This window comes from Caretta caretta, chromosome 5 (genome assembly GCF_965140235.1).
Source record: "Caretta caretta isolate rCarCar2 chromosome 5, rCarCar1.hap1, whole genome shotgun sequence".
NCBI classification, from domain to species: domain Eukaryota; kingdom Metazoa; phylum Chordata; order Testudines; family Cheloniidae; genus Caretta; species Caretta caretta.
Genome location: NC_134210.1, coordinates 81,336,926 through 81,359,494, shown reverse-complemented (window position 1 = coordinate 81,359,494; position 22,569 = coordinate 81,336,926). Strand labels below are relative to the sequence as shown.

The following is a 22,569-nucleotide window of genomic DNA, read 5'->3' as shown; positions in this document are numbered from 1 at the left end:
ATTTTCAAATATATTGATTTCAATTACAACAGACTACAAAGTGTCCAGTGCTCACTATATTTATTATAAATATCTGCACTTTAAAAAACAGTATTTTTCAATTCACTTAATACAAATACTGTAGTGCAATCTCTATCATGAAAGTTGAACTTACAAATGATTTGTGTTACATAACTGCACTCAAAAATAATAAAACCAGAGCCTACAAATCCACTCAGTCCTACTTCTCGTTCAGCTGATCGCTCAAACAAGTTTGTTTACATTTGTAGGAGATAATGCTGCCTGCTTCTTGTTTACGTCACCTGAAAGTGAAAATAGGCATTCACATGACACTGTTGCAGCTGGTGTTGCAAGATATTTACATGCCAGATGGGCTAAACAGTCATATGTCCCTTCATGCTTCAACCACCATTCCAGAGGACATGCGTCCATGCTGATGACAGGTTCTGCTCAACAACAATCCAAAGCAGTACAGATCAACGTATGTTCATTTTCATCATCTGAGTCAGATGCCACCAGCAGAAGGTTGATTTTCTTTTTTGATGGTTCAGGTTATGTAGTTTCCGCAACGGAGTATTGCTCTTTTAAAACTTCCAAAAGCATGCTCCACGACTCGTCCTTCTCAGATTTTGGAAGGCACTTCAGATTCTTAAATCTTGGGTTGAGTGCTGTGGCGATCTTTAGAAATCTCATATTGGTACCTTCTTTGCGTTTTGTCACATTTTCAGGGAGTGTTCTTAAAACGAACAACATGATGGGTCATCCTCTGAGACTGCTGCAACATGAAATATATGGCAGAATGCAGGTAAAACACAAAGCAGGAGACATACAATTCTCCCCCAAGGAGTTCAGTCATAAATTTAAATGAGCGCCATCAGCATGGAAGCATGTCCTCTGGCCTGGTGGCCAAAGCCTGAAGGGAAATACAAATGTTTAGCATACCTGGCACGTAAATACCTTGCAATGCCGGCTACAAAAGTACCATGTGAACGTCTGTTTTCACTTTCAGGTGACATTGTAAATAAGAAGCCAGCAGCATGATCGCCTGTAAATGTAAACAAACTAGTTTCTCTTAGCAATTGGCTAAACAAGTAGGAGGACTGAATGGACTTGTGGGCTCTAAAAGTTTTACATTGTTTTGTTTTAGAGTACAGTTACGTAACAAAAAAATCTACATTTGTAAGTTTCACGTTCACAATAAAGAGATCGGTACATGTATGAGGTAAACTGAAAAATACTCGTTTATCTTTTTACAGTGCAAATATTTGTAATAAAATATAAAGTGAGTACTGTACACTTTGTATTGTGTAGTAATTCAAATCAATATATTTGAAAATGTAAAAAAAATATCCAAAATATTTAATACATTTCAATTAGTATATTGTTTAACAGTGCAATTAAAACTGCAATTAATCTAAATTAATTTTTTTGATGTAATCACATGAGTTAACCGTGATCAATCAACAGCCTTAAAATAAACCCATCAGAACAAGGATACCTTTTGCCTGTCTGACACAAGTAATGACTTCTGTCCACAGCAGTGGATCCATAAATAACTTGTTAATGAAAATTCACGTAGCATAGTAATTCTTATTTCAGAAATAAATCACCACTGTTTGCAACAATACTGTCTCTTTGCCTTTAAATACTATTCAGAGGTTTCTGCTATGGGCTTCCTGAGTTCTGAAAAACAGCTATTCTAAAATCAAACAGATGGAAACTTTAGAGAGTCATGAAATGGAAAGAGTCTGGAATGAGTCAACATTTGTCTTCACTAAGACATTAAATTTAGTTATAACTCACATACAGCAACTTTCATCCAAGGACTGTAACATATTTTACAGTTTCAAATACACTGAAGTTATTGAATTAAGATCATAGGAAACGTCTCCAGCCACTCAACTTCTATTTCCAACAGATTTCTGTTTATTACAGTAGCCTGCAGAAACTCGTATCACACAACAGCTACTTAATTAAAGACTGAAGTCAGAGTTAGATGTAGCAAAAGTAGCAAGGTTGGGAAACTTAAGGAAGTTCTAAATATTGATCAAGTTGCCTGTGTTTCCTTTGCAAAACTCATCTGACTAGCATTAACTGTCCTATTTGGGGCAGGCACTTTTAAACAGTTTACTTCCCTGCTCATTAGATAGTCCCTCCTTTGCCTGAGGAAACTTACTTCACATTATAATCAATTAGCATGCATTTTGTGCCTTCAAAAAGGCGGACAGTTCCCCCTCTCTCCCAGTAATGTCCATAATATGCAAGGTACTGAATGAGTATAAATGCAGTTTCCCCTGAAGAGTTCCCTGTCCAAATATCGCTCTGCCACTCCATTGCTCAAGACTCCACATAAATAACAAAATATACAACATTTGAAAAAGTAGTTCCTTCCTTAACAGTTAGACAAGAACTCAGGATATTTTGTTTGTTTCTCCTGCAAAAAGTGAATAAAATAACTGACTCTTAAATAACAATTTAGGTTTATTTTCTCAGAATTTTTTTATACTATGCTAGATGCTTGAACAAGTCTAATTCAGACACGTTTGGATAGTTCCTTCCTTCTCCATGCAGCTGGGAGGCAAATCAAGTGGAAGCAGGAGCGAACACATAGGTATATTTGGTTTCATTAGAACTTATTAGTACTCATCCATTGTATTTAAAATGATTAAGGCTAAAGGGTTAATTAATTTGCCAAGAACAGAACAAATGCAACTTGTTTTATAGAAGTTACAGGACCAACCAATAAGAACATGCAACTCGCCTCAAGACCCACAGATCCAAAGGCTAAAAAGCACTTGAACTATATAAACCTTATTTCTGAAAAATAAAACCAGCTTCCATTTAACAGGGAATGCTGTTCTGGTTCAAACAGGAACCTGCTGTATTAACATAGCAATAAAATATACCAGATTTGGGCTAACATGCAATTAAATCACTGAATAGTTCCTCATATTGTGAGGTAACCTACAGCTGTCAAGAAATGGCAGCCTTGGACAGGATTTACTGTACCTGTTATGTACTGGAGAAAAAAAAAGTCTTCACACATTAGTGCAAAAGAAATCATTCATGTGTTCACGCACATCACAAGTGGAACGCGTCTACAAGGCTAACTGCTAGATGTTAGGAAGTCAGGGAATAAACTAAGAATGACCTTCAGAAATAGTCCTGAGAACCATAGTCAGTGCAACATTGCACAGTGCTATTAGCAGTTAATTCACTGATCAGGATCTGTCCTAAATACATCAGCCTAGGTTAACTCTCCCCTAAATCAGTGCATATGTTAAGAGGCTTTAATGCAGCAACCGAAGTAGTCAAGTGGATTTTAATGCAACTCCACTCCAGGATACACAAAAAACCTCCGTGTGAGGGAGCAAGAATCTTCACTTTTCACAAAACAAAAACTGCACTTGGTATATATAAATGTGACACCTTCCCTCCAACCATTGAGCTGGTGTCAAAAACTAATTTTTATTATGGTAAGTAAGAATTTAACATTTAAAAAACAGACTGTAGCTTGCATAAATCCAAATTTACTTCCAAAGCTTAAAACGGCTATGTTTTACTTCACGATGTCTATTCAGTAAAGTGAAACAACACTTTTACAAGTCATTATAAAGCTTATAAGGCAGTGGTAAAAATCTATAGGGAACATTCTGGTAGCAAGACTCCCATCTTGTGGTAGGATGTTTCACTGTGAAGTTCAGCAGCACATAACCACAAAAGTCATTTATATTCACTAGCACTTACCCTGCTAGTTTAAAGAAAAAAACCTGAATATCTTAAGTCACCATTTTTAAAATTGATATTTACCACAAATGTTGATTTACCACAGCATTCAATAAATTTGTAATGTACTCAACAAGAAGCTCTCTTTACAGAAAGATTTTCAAATACCAGCTCCTATCCATGGTTTAGCTGGAAAACAGAACTACAGTTCTGTTTATGTAAAATTCCCAGTTCCATGGGTGCAAATAGCACAGGCTCTATGAACTTGAAGCCACGGAAATTTAATTATGATTTTGGCGTTTCAAGTTCTGCAAACAGAGCACCGATGGCTACATGTGGAATATAGTCATAATACTGGTAGTACAGAATGGAATTCCACTTTAATTGACACTGAGTGGGCCTTAATTGGAATACCCTTCTAGTTTCTGCCTCCAGCTTTAAAACTGTAAATAGCATGTATAGATGAGGAATGTAAGTGACCATTTCCTACAAGGAAAGAATACGTGAAGAGAGTGTGTTCAGTTCTGAAGAAAGCCACAGACAGCAGAGAGATTAATATAAACATGGATCAATTAGCCCCATTGGTCAAACATAGGAAAAGTTTTAGACAAGTTATAAGATTTAGCAAGGAATATTTAAATTTATATAGACAAACCAATTTCCAAAAATAAATAAATAAAATAAAAAAAAAATACTCCAAATTGATTTTTTCAAATTTACCCAAAACTCAACCCAAACTTTGTGTTTTTAAGAAAAAGCTTAATTGATTTTGTTTTCAGGTCACTCCTGTGCTTTCCTCATTGTGGCCAGAGTTTTAAGAAGAAATTCTTAACTGCTATGGTAAAAGTTGTTCATAGTATTTCTAAGGAGTTATGAGTATGCATATTTGTAGTGCTTTATCCAAATGAAAACTTGAGTGTTTCCCCCATTACAAATATTATGTCCATTTTTTTTTTTAATCGTAAGAACAGACCATGAGAACTACCAGAAATATTCAAGGCAAGGCAACTTTCAGGAACAGTTAAGGATAATGCATGCCCCAATAAAGAAGTGTTGAGTAGATGACCAAATAGAAGGACGTTTCACTCCAAATAATTCCATTGAGCACATTCATCACTGGAGGAAGATTTCAAGACCAACTGGCAAAACTTATGACTGCCACTTGAACCTTTGAGAGTAATCACTTTTTACATGGATATCTGAAGGCCAGCTGAACCCTCTTCTCTGCATGTCAAGAAACAACCAATCTGAAGTAGCTGCATGAATTATACAAGCCAAGTAACAATTTTATTAGCATAGATATTAACCTAGCCTCAATCTAGTTTAAGTATTTAACCAACTCATACCTAGTTTATGGCTCTCACTTCCAGGAGAGAGCGAACCACAGACAGAACGCTTGAATTCCAAACGCTCATTTGGACTTTCTGTAGTCTAGATCAGGCGTCGGCAACCTATGGCACGCATGCCAAAGACGGCACACAAGCTGATTTTTAATGCCACGCTGCTGCCTGCCGGGTCCCACCTGCCGGCCCTGCTCAGCCCACTGCCGAATCCAGGCCGGGATCCTGGAAGGCAGCAGCATGCCATTAAAAATCCTGCCCACCCCGGCCCACTCTTCTCTGCCCTCATCCCCCCCTCCCTGCAGGGGCAGGGTGAAGAAACTTGGTCCTGCCAGCTGCTGCTGCAGGCAGGCAAGGTTCCCCCCACCCCCCACCATGCTGGGTTCCTGCCCTTCCTCCTCTCCCTCCCTGCCACTGATCAGCTGACGGCTCTTGCAAGGGAGGGGGACAAGCAGAGCCGCAGAGTGCTCGCTGCTCCGGGGAGGAGGTGGAGAAGAGGTGGGGACGGGGCCGTGGGGAAAGGGGGGGAAAAAATCAGGGCATATCCCCCCGTGACCTGCTCTGGGCAGGGAGCTGGGAGCACCCCCATGACCCTAGCCCACACCCACAACCCCAGCCCCCTGCCTTGACCCCTGCACCCCCCCACGACCCCAGCCCTGACTCCTGCACCCTCCTCACACACACCCAGCCCCCTGCCCTGACTCCTTCACCCCCCACACATACCCAGCCCCCCCCACGCCCTGATTCCTGCGCCCTCCTCACACACCCCGAACCCCATGCCCTGACTCCTGCACCCCCCATATTCTCACCCCCACCTTGAGCACCAAACGGGAGCTCCTGCACCCCCCATCCCACATTCCTGCCTGCACCCCTCGCACCAAATGGGAGCTGCCCAGTAAGCATTCCACACCCAAACCTCCTGCCTCAACCCTGAGGCATTCATGCTAGCTCCTGGCCAAACCCTACACCCCAACCTGCTCCTTCACCCCCTGCCCTGTGCTCAGTGCACTCCCACCCTCAGCTCAGTGCAGCGAGAGAGAGGAAGAGAATGGGCTAGAATCAGGGAGAAGGTAGGTACCCACTCTATGTGGGCAGGGCTGGGACCCCAGGCCGGCAGCCAGGACCCTGGCTGGTAGGAGCTGGCGGAGGGAACCTCAGACTGGCAGTGGGCTGAGCCGCTCAGCCCACTGCCGGTTTGGGGTCCCGGCCGCCAGCCCCGCTCAGACTGCTGCTGGTCTGGGGTTATGGCTGCCAGCCCGGAGTTATGGCTGCCAGCCCCTGGCCAGCTGGGGTACCGGCCACAGGCCTCACTCAACCTGCTGCCGGCCTATGTGAACAGAACCCCAGGCTGGCAGCGGGCCGGCAGCGTAATATCAGCATTTTAATTTAATTTTAAATGAAGCTTCTTAAACATTTTGAAAACCTTGTTTACTTCACATATGACAATAGTTTAGTTATATAGACTTAGAGAGAGACCTTCTAAAAAACAATAAAATGTATTACTGGTATGCGAAACCTTAAATTAAAGAGAATAAATGAAGACTCGTAACACCACTTCTGAAAGGTTGCCGACCCTGGTCTAGATAAAGGCATGAAAAAGATTCTGGCCCAGTAAATTTCTAAAAGGGTGTCTGGGCGCAGCAATAGGGAAGCTTTCAGATTGCTGAGGAGCACATATTTCAGATGCAGAGGTATCTATGATTACATTCCACATTTCACCATATCTAGCCCTTTCCCCAATGAAGAGAATTTTAGCTTTCTTCCTAAAATGTGGAGACAAGACATGTCATATTAAAACAGCTTTTTATTTGTTAATATCACATAAGAAAATTTAAGCAAGTTACACTATCTTTAAAAACACAACTAGCATGTTTAACATGAAACATCCCCCTCCCACCCTTGGTTAAGAAACTAAGTAAAGAAAAAGGTACCAATAAAACAAGTTTTTTCTGCTTCCTTCATCCTCTGATGAGTGCTTACGTGATTAGGCTTTGTTGTTTTTTTTTTAAAAAAGAAAAGCTTGTCTTTTCTATAAAAAAGTTTTGTAACTTTGATTGCGTAGTACAAAAACAAAGTCTTCAGTACAAAAGAATTCATCATCTTGTAAATGCCTTCCACTCCCCAACAGCACCTAAATATAAAGGGATCGACAGCAGATGGCTAGTCTAAATGATGTAGTCTAAAAAACAAAAAAATACAACACAGTGGCATATTTCCCTTTTAACAAGAATAAAAAAAGACTGGCATAAAAAATTGAGGGGTCATTTTCAGACAGTACATAGTTCAGTGTCAACAATTCACATCTTGCAAGAGTTACAGATATGGTTTCTTTTACAAAACTTTCTTTTCGGTGACAAAGGAAATTAAGGCCATCAGACTTGCAGCTTAAAAACTCACATAAAAGAAATATAAAAATATTGTGCTTCTGCGAAGGCTCTGCTCTACAGGCAAGGATTACCATAATCTGAGGAAGCTGGTTGACTGAAGAAATTCACATGATTGCACAGCTTCTGTTAGCTGCCCTTGGGTCTCCCTGTTAGGAATAGAGAAAGTTAGCTCTGAAAAAAAAAAAAAATCTTACAGTTGAAGATTCAGCATCTTAAAAATGCCACTTCAAACCACTAAAACATGTGATACCTGGTATAGTCTAAGCCAAAAATCAGTCATTACTACAGAGCTTTAACTCAAAATAAATTACCCTCTGTAGCCAGAGGAATGCTAGGTATCCTCTCCTGGAGGAAGGTAGTGAAAAAAAGGGAACCAGTAAAACACAAGTTTAAGGGTAATTATTATTTTGGAATGTGAAGCTATATATTTGGTAAGTTTTGTGGAATGGGCATGAAGTACGGTTAGTTTTTTCAACTGAGTACATTAAAGATATAGCTATATTTTCTTAAATTGCTAGGATTCTTTAAGGTACTAAACTGTACAGTCCCAGAAACATAGATGTGCAAGTAAAAAGTACTTCAACTATTGTTCAACAAAAATTTGAATCTATACTAATCCCATAAACAATGTTATGAGACTTGGCTTTCAACCAAAGTCTGGCAACTGAAAATAATATTTCCCACAGCAGCCATAACTCTCTTTATGGTAATATGTAGTATTCTGTAGCATCTTGTGCACTAACTTTACCTCTATATGGGTGTTCTGGTTATGAGCTTGGACTGATATTTTCCCAAAATTCAGTGCTCATGTGCTTGGCTTCTCATTTTTTAAATAAAAATTAGACTAATCTGCCCGTAACAAAATACCTGCTGGTGAAAAAGATCCTCTTCTTCAATTGCCTCAACTGCTTCTTCCTCAACTTCCTCCTCTTCTTCGCCTTCACGTAGAGTTGTTTTGAAGACAGTGGTTCTCTGAGCAACTTCCTACAATAAGAGTTAGGTTTTAGATAATAAAACAGTAACACTTCGTAAGTCTAGAGACCTGATGCTTCTAAACCAGGTGCCAATATTATGCCTACCCTGAAACAAAGAACCATTGCTTGTTCATTTGCGGCCTGAATAGACTTTATTCATATGCCTATACTATACACATTAGCAACACATACTAAGAAATGCGCTTTTCATATTGTTTTCCTTGTTAAGTTCCTCCAGTAGCTAAACGGACTCCTTTAGGGACTTTGGTCTAACATACGTTTTCTTTTAGACATTTCCTGCTCTAAGAATTCTCTCTCTCCCTGGAAGTCAACTGATTGTTCCTCAATAGATTAGTGTTCCCACAGTTCCAATATCTCTATAAGCAAATGCTACTGAGTTTTGGAGATTTAATTCAAGCAGAAAGTAAAAGCATTTCACCATAATGCCAGGAGGCAAGCATTACAAGACCAACCTTACTGGAAAGCCGGCCCTAAAACTATCTTCAAACATTTTTTTGAAATGCTTCATCTTTATTGGGATGCAACTTCTGTCCAGCACCTAATTTGTCAGTCCAGTAAGCAGTCTTTCAGGTTTAACTATATCTAATCTAATTTACCTCTCCCTGAGAGTTTTTCAATATAACTTTCACATCTTTGCCAGTGCCCCAAGAATTCTGGTTCTTCCAGATGAGGTCAGAGGGAGGGCTGGCAGTAATTCCAGCATTCGCAGCCCAGACCTGGAAGAGAAAAGAAGTCATACAGAGACCTGAACGAAATGAGTCTCAGTCACACAATACATCTGTGATTACGGCTAGTATGTGAGAGAAGTGGTTAGGTGCGGAAACTTGGTGGATTTACCCCTCTTAAAAGTGGAGGCCTCTGCGCATCTGTTTTACCTGTTTAAAAAAAACCCCACTTTTGTACATGCAGACTGGACAGTTTTAATGTATATCTTCATGTACAAGTGCATGGTCAAGGCTCAAGGTGCACTTGATGCCAATAGAGATGCTAATATCTTAAGTGATCTGAAAATATGACTAAAAACAGTAAACTCATTCTCCTATTTGTGTTTACATTGCTTTCAAATGGTTTCACATGTTTATCAAAGCTAATTTCACTTACTGTAACAGCCTGGCCTGCCTTTAGTACATATCTTGAGGTATATTTGTAACTGACAGAAGTGTCTCCTATTTTTCTGATCATCTCCCAGCCTCCCATTGGTTGATCCTATGTACAAAGGGAAAGGAATTTAAGATTAAATTTACACCAACAAGTATAATTTCCTGCAAGATAAATAGAAATCATCATAAAGCCCCCCCGACAGACAGCAAGAAAAAAAGCTTTGGAAAGTTTTCTGTAATATTTGAAGTCCACATAATTACAGAGCTAAACAGACTCAGATTAGCTCTCATGTTCCAGAATGAAACATCACACCATGTGACATCTAATTTATAATTCTGATATTAAATTGGTTCAAGGGTTTATTTTTTTTTAAATGTGACATCTCTCATCACAGCTTGGGTTCGGGAAATATAGAATATGAACCCCATTACAAATATTTAGTACCTTTTAGGACTCAAACTTTTACATATGAAGTATGTCCAATCTTCTGGAAAACCAAAGACACTCCTGTCATTTTTCTGTTTCAGAACACATCTCCCTAACAGTACTCTGTGACTGCACTATTGTGACAAACACTTTTTTCATGGTTGGTGTAACATGGCTTTTTATAAGTGATGGCAAGAATAAAGAAAACACAAATATTTATGTCTCTGCAGATGGAACATTTCCAATGTTCTATGTAGAACTGAAGGTTTAATTCTGAAAAAAACTTCTTTCTGAACACAGAAATAAACTTCCAAATGTGAGTGCAATGCAGTCTTGAGTCTGAAGACACTAAGACATATGAGGCAGCCCTATTTATCTTATTGAGGTTTAGGGTTGATAATCAAGTAGTCATTGTGACAAAGTGGGATATATCTGTACCAAATTATGAAGTCTACTTCGTATTGTATTCTATTCGTATTGTATTCTATTCGTATTGAACTGCACACTTTGTATTGCACTGCATTCCAGAGAGTGCCCTGCTCTGGAAAGATGCTGGACACCTTCTTGAAGGACTATCTGCGGATATCCACTCGGAATGACAACCAGAGGCCCACCACTATGAAACAATGGATTTCTTACACACTGACCTGCAGGAGGGGCTGGAGCATCCCAGTGGAACACATGGAAAGGGGACAGAGGCAACCTACTTGAGGGTGAGGTTCTACTCTATACAGGGTAAGGACTTGCAGGAGAGAGAGTACAAGAGGGACTCTGCCCAGCTTTAAACTCTGACAAACCTTGGACTTTCAGAAGGGTGACGACAGACACCGGGGTGGGGGGGAGGAGGAAGGAGCATCAGGACTTTTGCTGTTTACTTTGAGTAAAGTTTGTGGTTAATAAATTGGTTTTTAAGTCCGTTTTCTTTGCTGTCTTACCACACTGTTCTGAAACAAATTAGAAGCCAGCTACACCCACATCTTAGGCGGAGTTCTGAAGGGGGCTTCAAAAGTCTCACTTTTATAACTCTGCTTTTGGGTTCTAGAACAGCTGGGCAGAGAGGTGCTCTATGTCCCAAGAAAGGGCTTCAGACAAGAGGTCTGAGCCTGGGAGCATGCCCTACACATACCCAGACCTAGAAAGTGACCAGATGCTCCCCAGAGCTAGGTGACTTGAAAGCACATGGGACCCAGCAAATGGAGAAAGGGACACTGGGTCAGACTGCAACAATTAGGGTTTGAAGTTTGTAGTTTCTCTCTTTTGCAGATTAGTACTATGCTTTACTATAGCTCCTTCTAGAGGAGCTCAGAGCTCTTTTTAAAAAAAATTAATGTGTTTTATCTGATCACACCTTTGAAGGAGAAAAGGGATATCTTCATGTAATATATGAAAAAGTGAAGGGACAAGTGTTGTCTATATTTGAAACTTCTATCCATTGCTGGCATCAGGCGCCAGTGCTGGATGCACGTAAACTCATTCTGAACGCAGTTTAGCTGCAAACAGTCACAGACAAACCACACTCAGCACCATTTTGGCAACTATGGTCAAGGAGAGAAAGCATGGTCTTGTAGACATGGCCTTCAGTTTCCAGCTGACACAGACTTTCTGCACAACCATGAGCATGCCTCATCTACAGTGTGGATGTGACATGATTTCAATCATTTGTGGCTAGCCAGTGTAGCTAAATCAGCACAAGCCTCGCATATTGACAGGACAAGGCACTGTATGGTGTGACTTACACTGGTGCCATTTACCCCAGTTCTAAGCAGCAGTAAACTCCACTGGTGCAAATAAGTGGTTTTGGACATGTAAATTAGGGTTTTGCAATGAAAGCTGGATACTAGATGAGTGCAACTGAGGCAAATGCCTACACAGACAGCACCTTCAACTGTGTGTCTCAGTTCCCACATCTGTAAATTAAGACTATTTTCTTTTTGCTGCCTTTTGCCTTGTCATTTTAGATAGCAACGTCTTTGCGGCAAGGACCGTCTCTTACTACATGTATGCTCAGTGCCTAGAAATGCGACTATTATCTTACGTGATTAAGTGTTTAGGAATCTCAGTTGTATACATTATCAGGAAGAAAATACCTCCAATGCCAGAATGTTGGGTAAGAGGTCATGCTGGATCATTAATTTAATACCGAATCCTAGAGCCATTTGCTTTCTACAGCACTCCTGGGTTCAGGCACATGATACAAAGCCTGAAAGACAAATGCAGCCTGAGGCTGTCTTCTTGCAATCAGTATATCACAAAGTGATGGCACATCATTTTGTTTTCAAACCTGCTCAGAAGTGTTCTTCAAGCGGATGAATTTCCCATCCACGTCTATCTCCTCAATACAAACATTTCCAGTAGCAGAAGCTGAATGGGAGATGCTGACACTACTGCTGGCTTCAGATTCTTCCACATCAATTCTCTTCCTCTTTCCTCTGGTTGTGCGCATGCTACGACTTGATGATGCCCGAGAGACTGTCACCCGAGAAGATGGGCTGGGAGATAGTTTCAACCTGGATTTGAGGAAGGAAACACATACGTGGCACATCAAGTATTTCAGTGCTCTCTTACATAGCACATAATTTTCATTTCCTTATGGCTGGGTTGACAAAAGAAGCTGCCACTGCAAGCACCACAGTACACTTGTCATATCTGGCTCCCCAAGAGTTTGCATACTATTCCACTTAAGTCAGACTAACAAAATAAGCAATACTTGCACCTTACCTTTTTTTTTTAGGCTTCCTCACCTCCATATTTTAAAAAAAACTGCTAATACTAAGGATTTTCTCCCTTTACAGGTGTACTGTTAAAGGTTGCTGAAAAAAGTAAGGCTTTGCATAAATGCCCTGCAGATTTGCTCATCTCTTCTTACCACATCTTGCCTTTAAATTATTTATTATTAACACCTATTAGCTTTTGAGAATATTAATATGAAAAGCTCCACACCTTACAGGGGGCTATATAGGGCCTCTTATTTTTGAAAGGTAAATATGGACATGTATAGTAAAAGACCCTTAAGTGTTTAATCAAAGTCTCCCAACAAAAGAGCTTTCTCTTGAGGTTTATTGATCTGTCTTTCAAAAGACACCAACAATATTCAATGGAACATCATTTCTTACCTCTCTTCTTCACCCTCCAGCAATTTCCTATATGCATTGATTTCCATATCCAGAGCCAATTTCACATCCAGAAGTTGTTCATAGTCATTCAACTGTTGCTGCATCTGATCTCTTATCTCAGCCATTTCTCTTTCTTTGTCAGAAAGCATCCTGCGATAGTTGTCCCTTTCCTTAGCCAGTGTGTCCTCCAGCTCCTGCATCTTATCCAGCCATGCCCTAGACTAGAACAAAACATAAAAAGAAGTTAGCGTCTACCCAGGGAAAACATTCACTTCTTGAGGGTGTCAAGAAACCTAGATTTTGGAAGTTAGGTTAGACAGTGTTTTACCTTCACTGAATCCCAACCCACCCCTCTCCAATTTCCTGTCCTACAAAAAACTTTTGAAGAGTACACATTTGCACCTGCGGTACATATGCAATTGTCTATACAGTACTTTGGCATGCAAGTGATAGAAATCTGCTCTTGATTTTTCAAGAAGAGAAATTAAATTGTGGCTTTTTAAATCATTCAGAGATTAAAGTTGAATTTTGCAAGTTGGAAAACATCTGGACCACACATGTACCCAGCATCAGATACTCACTTCATTCCTATAAGTTGAGTAATGAAGGTTCAAGAAGATGAAGAGTCACAGTGAAAAAGACTGGGACTTTAAAGTTATGCTTAGGACTCCAAAAGCCATTTTAAATAAGATTTAAAGCCATTATTGTATTCCTAATATTCTGTACAAGTGTCAAATTAGTAGACATCTGGAGTTACTCTTCAAAGAATTGCTAATCTAACCTTTATGTTTCATTCCACCCCCAGCTCCTCCCCAACCCCATCCCTCAAAACCACAAAGAATATCATTTGCAAGCACAAGTTTGAATGTTCAGGGGTCCCCAAGAACTGGCAACACAGATTAGAACTTTGGCTGTAAAAGGACAACTATTGCTTCTTATTTCACAGAAGGTGCATTTGAGAGTGAGCAAAGGCCAAGGGCATGGGAAGAATGCCTACCACAATTTTCTTTCGCATTACATGCTAAGAACTTCATGCACATATAAAACTTTCCAACATGTTGCCAGAATTCCAACAATATTGCTATGAAAACAGCTATGAGCTGGAAAAGCAGTCTGGTTATTGCCACATGATATCATCTAACGTGCTTTAGAATGTATCCTTCTGGGATGAAATCTGAAGTGTTTCCTAGAAAAAGGATTCTTTCATTAACAGCCTGGCAATAACAGATAGTAAGAGCATTGTTATCCAGCATCTCAGTTTATTTAAATAATCCAAAAAAGGAGCAATTCTACTCTGAACAGTGACTAAGTGGTATCATGGAATTTCTTCTATGTACCTTAACATCTTCCAAATTAAGTCTCTTCCATTTATAGGTATTAAAAACCTAGCTGCCATCCTTGACAAATCAGCCTGGAATCTGAAACACAAAACTGGATTTTTTCCAGCTCATGCTGGAAAAAATGATGAGAACTCGACAATTCTGTTGATGCACAAGCCAGAAAAGAATCCAGATTACTCTCTCAAATCACGTCGACATTAAACGCTCAACTTCCCATTGTAATTGCATGGATTCAGCTGCACTAATACTAATAGTTAAGGGAACAGTAGTGTAGCCCAGCTGCTGGCAATATGCCACTATCTGGCCTAGATCTGCTCTGAGTAGCTCATACAATATGGCAGAAACACACCACTGGGCAGGCCACATGAGTAGGCTCATCACTTCTTAAAGTGACTGAACTGCATTGATGCCAATGCAATGTTGGGACACTGGAAGAAAAAAAAAAACACACAAGCATAGTCACTACCCCAAATCTGCATTTGGCTCTGCAGGAAAGAAGGGGGGGGGAGGGGGGGGAGAGAGAGAGTAAGCATTAAAGACTTATTTTAGTGAGTGCAGTGAGTAGATATTATTATACATATTCAACTGATCTGCTCTTAAGATTTTTTTTTTTTCTTTTTTAAACAGATTCTTTTCAGAGCAGCTTCTCCCTTTAAAGAAGGCTGAAAGACTTGTAGGGGTTTTTTTTGGAATTTATTAATTGCATTATTGCACCAATGCTAAGTTAGGCAATGTCACTACGGGGCGGGCAGGAGGGAGGAGAGAAAAGGCTCATACTGTACGGAAGTTTGATTTCAGGGAAGTCCTCGTGGCTCATTAGTTCCAGTCAGCCACAATAGCGTGCCTGCAGGTTTCCCCATTACAACAACATCAGCTGCACACAATACAAAGACACAACCAAATCTAAGGCTGTCATCTTTCCAGATATCTTTATAAACATGGAAAGGTGGCATGGTGCTTAAGACACAGGACTAGGAGTTAGAAGTTTTGTGGCAAAGCCCGGAATAAGTTTCCTGTGCAAGTCAATTAACTTCTGTACTTCAGTGTCCTCATCTTTAAAATAAAGACAACCCCACCTACTTAACAGGAAAAGTTGTAAAGCTATATTCATTAGTGTTTGTAAAGCTCGTTGAGTGCCTCAAAAAGACAAGTGCAAATTAGCATTATAGACTGTACACGTTTTCTGACTCTACAGGAATAAGTCCAGTGAATCACCAAGGAAACAATCCATTTGCCCTGTCCCACACTACACACCCCCACTCATTCCCCCCAAGAGGATGGATACTCAATATCTCCCCCTTCCACACCTGCCAGACTGTCCAAGAGTGACATAAGGCCAATGCCACACCAAAAAGATGCAAATACAAACAAAGGAATCCCCGAACAATGCTGAGATACAAATGGCCCCAACAGACCCAGACGTCTCTAAAAAAAGAGGGGACGTAGATAGAATTGGAATGAAGTGACAGGTGTGGCCAAGCATACACTATGTCCTAAAGATGGCCACATTTTGCCCACCTACCTTGCATGGGCATTCCTTTTGATGGAAATCTGGATGGTTCAGCAGAACTCTCATGCATCTGCGACAGTTTTAAACTACATTAATACAAAAAAGTCTATCCTACCCAATCAACTATTGTTAGGGTGTTCATTGCAGACAATTCACTAAAGATCTCAATCAAAAACCTTTGAAGGGATCTTTGTCAGCAACAGCCATAGAAAACTTTAAAATGAAGCAGGGTTTCCATTGAGTGGTGTAGCTAGAACCACTGCTAGTAGTCTGGTACGATAAGAAGCATGCTGCCAGGTGCTACCTTCCAGAGGACAAATACTAACCACTTTTATATATGAAGAGTACCATGAAATTTTTAATACAACAGTAAGCATAATCAGCAGCTTTATGGCTAAATTCTAATTTGGGGAAATTCAGTTTATTGGTTGCAAATTCCCATTCCCCTCCACTTCCATTGTTTATTAGGGAAAGTATTTAACTTCTTGTCCTATCCCATAGTGTGATACATCTGGGTAACAAGGAACTCGTGTGTTCTATACTCAAACCTTGTCACCAACTCCAGCTTAAGTCTACAGGAGTTTTGCACATGGAATGGAGCATAGACTACATAAGCAATTATAGTAAGAATCCATGTGATGTTTGTGAAATGCCATACAATTCTTCCAAATAAAAGACACTGATAAGATAGGGGATAGAGGACATGGACATTGCCTACTGCCCACATTTTAACAAGACACACAATCTGGAGGTCGTGGCAGAGTCTCAATTGCTTCTGTATTAAGTCAACAATAGTGATATTGGATATGGATAGAGACCTCTTTAATGAAATAAATACTACTGGGAATTGAGATATTATGGAAGATTAACTCTCTAGATACAGAGTGGAGAACAAGCGCTACTAATAATAGTAGGGCCCAGATTTTCCTGGATATGATAGGTGAGATTTCTTCACCAAATATAGTCACTGAATCAAGAAGAGATGATGCTATTTTAGATTTGGTATTGGTAAGTAGTCAGGACCTCATAGAACTGGTTGCAGGAGACACCCTTGCTTTAAGTGATCATGAGCTAATTCAGTTTAAACTAAATGGAAGAATAAACAAAAATAGATCTGCAATGAGGGTCCTTGATTTCAAAAGGGATAACTTTAAAAAATTAAGGAATTACTTAAGGAAGTGGACTAAACTGAAGAACTCAAGAAACTGAATGTGGAGGCATCAAAGTAATTCTCAATTAAAGTTGCAGAAATTATCTTAAACCTGAATCCCAAGTAAGGGGAAAAAATTCGTAGGGAAGAGTTGCAGATCAAGCTGGATGAGCAAACATCTCAAACAGGTGATTAAGGGAAAGCAGAATGCCTACAAGGAATAGAACACGGGATGGATAAGCAAGGAAAGCTAACTTTTGGAGGTCAGAAAGTCTAGAGATAAAGTGAGAACTGCCAAAACCCAAGCAGAGTTGGACCTTGCAAAGGGCACTAAAAATCAATAGTAAAAGGTTCTATAGCCATATAAATAAGAAAACAAGGACAGAAGAAGTGCGACCACTAAGCACTGATGATGGGGTGGAGATTAAAGATAATCTAGTCATGGATCAACACCTAAACACACAAATACTTTGCCTCCTGTTTTTAATAAAGCAAAGTGATTAATGGGAACAAGGATATGGCAGGAGAAATCATCACAATGGAGGCAGAAGTGAAACTTAAACAGCTTCATGGGGCTAAATCAGGGAACCTGGATCATCTCCATCCAAGAATATTAAAGAAAATGGCACATTAAATTGCAAGCGCAATAATAAGGATTTTTAATGAACCTGTAAACTCAGGGGTCATACCCCACGATGGTAGAACTGCTAATTGGTTCCTATTTTTAAGGCAGGAAAAAGGGTGATCCGGGAAACTACAGGCCTGTTAGTTTGACCTCAATTGTATGCAAGGTCTTGGAACAGATTTTGAAAGAGAAAGCAGTTCCGGACACAGGGGTAAATGGTAACTGGGATAAAAATTGTAAGTTCTGTAGTCTGCAAAGTACAAGAGGTCAGTCTAGATGATCACGATGATCCCTTCTGGCCTTAAAGTTTATGAATAGCCACATATGCTTTCTTCCATCTTTGGCAAAGTTAAACTTTCCTTTCAGAAGTAAAAACTTTGCTTGTTAACAATGCCCCTGATAGTTTCAGTCTGGATTACGTAACCGAGTAGATGAGGCTCTCCTGGAAAGACCAACCTTCAGCTAATGCAGAAGGCAGAGAAAGAGGTGAAGGCCACTCTGGATCCAGACCTGGGAATTCCCTGTTCCCTCCTGTCCAGAGAAGAGAGCGTGATCAACAAATAAATGCAATTTTCGGAGCACAGGTTTCACCCTGCTGCCTGTGTGCTGGGCTATAAGGGCTTCACCTCAGGGAGAAGTTACTGGGAAGCGGAGGTGGGGAATAAACCTTTTTGGGTTTCGGACATTGCCAAAGAGCGTGTGATACAAAAGGGAGTGATAAGCCGTACACCCGAGGAGGGGATCTGGGCTTTGCAGAGTACAGGGAATAAGTACCCTGCCCTCACTTCCCCTAAGACTGCTCTGGCCCTACCTCAAAGCCCCAGTAACACTGGGGTTTATCTGGATTACGAAGGGGAGAATGTTGCATTTTATGACATTACATCCTCTGGCAGAGAGCCGATCTTTACTTTCACATCCTTTTTCACTGGGAAGATCATCCCCTTCTTTGGGAGCCGGCGTGTAGAATATCCGAATCTATTCAGTTGTGATCCCTGGAATGAATACTATTAAGACCTGCGACAGAGGAATCACTCAATATGAGATATCTAATGTAGAGCAAAGAGATGGGAAATATATAAATTATAGCTGTCACACTTTGCCATTCTAATCACAGACTTGCCAGCCCCAAGCATTCAAAAACAGCATGTCAGGCCCCTAAAATCAGGAGATTGATTTAAAAAAATCTTTTTTAATATTGAGCTATTTTTTCTGGTTTCTGTATGTACTTGGCTTCCCGTTTTCAAGCTCTTTTATGCAAATGTGAAGGCTAGAAACTTATCTGTAATTTAACCTGAGCTTCCCTTGGAATCTATCCCCACCAGCAGCTGAGACATAAAGAAAAACACCGAGTGCTGCAAGACTCACAATAAAATGGTGAGGGAGAACAAGACTGGCTTGCTCAGCATTATGCTGGTGAATGGAGTTTCTCGACCCTCTTCCATGCTTGTCTCTCTAACTCTGTGATCCTCCAGACACACCCGAACTGGCCAACCTGGAGCCACTCCCAGGGTCACAGCAGAGCCTGCCTGTCTTAGGGCAGGTCTACACTTACAATGCGGCAGTGGCACAGATGCAGCAGGGCAGCTGCGCCCTGTAGCACTTAAGTGAAGACGCTGGTACGCCAACGGGAGAGCTTCTCCCATCAGTGTAGTTAATCCACCTCTGCGAGAGGCGGTGGCTATGTCAAATGTGAGAAGCTGTCCCGCCGACATATTGCTGTCTATCTGGGGAGTTCAGTAAATTCTGACTCACTTCGGGTCATCCATCAAAGTCCTCTGCTCTTCACTTATGAATATGAAAACCATACTGGTATTTCCCCCTCCCTCCAACTCCCCAGCTCAATGCTCCCATTTTGCTCTGTTTAGTTATTTGGATGCTGTAGATTCAGATGAGTAAGTTCACAGAATAAAGTTTATTTCTATCATCTGGTCTTGGACTTTGTCACAAGGGTACTAGATCTGTATGGCTCTGCCCTGAAAGGCTAGACAGACCCACGAGCAAAAGCCTTGAGGGGGCTTGAAGAAAAGCAGCAGGATAGCTCTAAGCGAAAGCTCTAAAGGCAAAGCTTGAGGAATGAGTAAATAAAATGAAAGCATCAAGTGATGCCTTCCCCGGCAACACTATCCTCCTTCCGAAAGAAATCTGTTAGCAACCTTCAGGTGCCAGGGAACAGAGAAATTTGCACTAAGGTAGCCAGCTCATATCATCAACTGCAGTACTATGGGCTAGCACCTCGCTGCACCATGGTGTTGCAGCAGCATTTCTTTCCCAAATCAAGTTATCCCTTTTTCTTTAAATTCACATTGACAGTCTGAGTGGTTAGAAACCTGTTACACCCGCCGAGGGCACAGGGTAGGGTCAGGGGTACAAATCTGGAGTCATTTGGTCAAGGGGTGCGTGAGATACAGCCCCTCCCAACACAAGCTGTTTTTAAAACACTGTGAGCTAGGTGTGGAATACCAGCAAAATCCTGTCCATGGCAGTTGAGCATATGAGGACTTCAATAGCTCAGTCACACGTTAGAGGTTTATCACAGGAATGGGTGGGTGAGATTCTGTGGCCTGTGTTGTGCAGGAGGTCAGACTAGATGATCATACTGGTCCCTTCTAACCTTAAAGTCTACAAGTCCATAATGCATGGTTTACTCAGTCGTGTGTGTCACATACAACCCCTCTGCATATACAACCCCTCTGCTCAATAGGCTACTCTGATTTCCAGTATGTTTAATTCAAGATTCTGTGCCATAAAGCTCATGAATTCTAGTTATTTTAGGGTCTGAAATATTCTCACATTTCATCCCAACAAACAAGATGATCAACAGCTTCTAGAATTCTAGATGTGAGAGGATGTTCTTGATGGAGGGAACTCAAATCATGAACTCTTTCCCTGCTGGTTCAAGAGAAGTTGACGATTTGAAGGTTATAGTGCAAGGCCTGTTAGATACTCAACCTTTTGCCTTAAATGGTGCTTCAAAGTATGTGCTGGTAGGAGAGCAAGGTGAGTTTCTTTCCTAGGGAGTTGACAAAATTCTCTTTGTTGAAGACATATTTATGTAGTGTAAATAGTACAGAGTTACCAAGCAAGAGTAGGTCTCAATTGTTTAAGGCCTCAAATCCTGTTTATATAGAATAACTATTTGCTTAATATTGTTTCACCTACCTTGAAAACAGAAACTTAATAAATGTTTTTCTTCTGTGTTTGTAGAGTGCCTAGCACAGTGGGGTCCTGGTTCATGACTAGGGCTCCTAGGCTCTACAGTAATACAAATAAGAGCTTTTTTGGTTTCACTGTCACTTTCTTAAGAACCTCACTTCAAATGTTATTTTGTAGTTTCTTATAGTAACATACCATAATACATGCACCTCTCCCAACTGACTACTGAATCGAGTTTGATGTCTCAGTCCTTATCTTCAAAACATTTAAAGGCCTGGGCCCACAGTATCTAAAAGTTCCATTAAAGCTCTGGAATGAAAACCTGGATCAAACAACTTTGCTCCTCTGGCACAATAGAAATGCATACAATAAAGGTAAAGCTCATCTATCAGGAGACTGAACTTTCTCAGGGGCCAGCCGAAGACTGTGAAATGAATTCAGACAGGAACCAAGGATCACCACAACCCTCACCACTTCTACTCCGAGTGCAATATGCATTTATTTGACTTTTTTTTTTTTAAACATACAGACAGCAGTGTGTGTGTGAATATAAAATAAAGTTCATAGAACATACTCTACATACGCTTGGAAGATGATGAGAGAACATATGTGACAAATACCACATTGCTTAATGCCCACCTGCTCAGATATTACGGTGATGAGTGCAGAAGAACCCATAGAGCACAGACGACAAACAGTACAATGGGGTAGAGACATGAGATGAAAATAAAACCTTGTCATTCTTGAAGCGGAAAAACATCTCTCAAGAAAACACTATACCAGGGCCCTGCCCATTTCTAAGTCAAATACCACAGAACCTGCATTAGTTAAAACCTGTTCATTTTTTTTTGCTTGTAATGATCAAAACAGAAACTACTTCACAAGTCATTAAACGCACTCGCGGTTTTAAATCCGATTCTATTACAGGGACTAGGTCTAAATCCCAGGTGATTTATTACCTCTTTTTGTAGGCTTGAAAGCTGGGAGGAGAGGCTTTCAATCCGCATGCGACTTTCTGTCAGTTCTTCTCTTACTGTATTGGCTGCAGAACTACTCATCTCAGAGGAGAGTCTGGCATTCTCAAGCTATAACAAAGCAAATTGCACATCAGTCTCAAAAGACTTGCTACTAAATAAGCAAGCAAGCATTGGTCCCTAAAGAAATTTCATGTTGTATTACCAATAAACCACAAAGTTCCTGTCTGCAATACAGGAAAAGCATCATGCTGCCTTTTTTGTAATCGTAATTGAGCAAGTGTAGTGCTCAGTTACAGTGCTGGATTCACTTTCCTGGGAGTCAAAATCTGGTTGAATGCTAGGAACCAACAGCAGTACAAGCTTCCCCCACTCACCCCGTCAACATGTCCCAAATTAGAACTGCAAACGTCTTCATCCAGAGGCAAATTTAGATTTCAAGCCTTTCATTCTTTGGCCCTAAGACTGCCAAACAAGGGCTCCTATTGTGGTGCAGGCACTTGACCAAGATCACCAACAAAAGTTACTAGTGTTACTTTTTCAATCACTATATTGGGATGTCCCAAATCAAAAGACTTTATACCACACTACCAGTCCCTTGAGCAATCACATTCCTTCTCTTTAAACCACCACCACCTTCCTTAAGTAATTTGCTATTTAAAAAAATATATTGGCAACCGTGGAAATTAATTTTTTCAAAAGAAGTGAACAGTGCCACAGACAGCTTAG

The 22,569-nt window shown here is 40.6% G+C and overlaps 1 protein-coding gene across 1 annotated transcript in view; it reads right to left on the bottom strand.

The window, feature by feature from the left end:
• Positions 1-6,852: 6,852 nt before the first annotated feature.
• Positions 6,853-22,569, bottom strand: part of LMNB1 (lamin B1) — a 42,898-nt gene continuing 27,181 nt past the window's right edge. The window contains exons 5-11 of the mRNA XM_048850872.2: positions 21,826-21,951; positions 13,089-13,309; positions 12,257-12,482; positions 9,550-9,654; positions 9,045-9,164; positions 8,321-8,437; positions 6,853-7,599 (exon numbers count right to left, since the gene is read on the bottom strand). Of these exons, the coding sequence (XP_048706829.1) occupies positions 7,558-7,599; positions 8,321-8,437; positions 9,045-9,164; positions 9,550-9,654; positions 12,257-12,482; positions 13,089-13,309; positions 21,826-21,951 (957 nt within the window). The 3' untranslated portion in view covers positions 6,853-7,557. The remainder of the gene's footprint in view (positions 7,600-8,320; positions 8,438-9,044; positions 9,165-9,549; positions 9,655-12,256; positions 12,483-13,088; positions 13,310-21,825; positions 21,952-22,569) is intronic.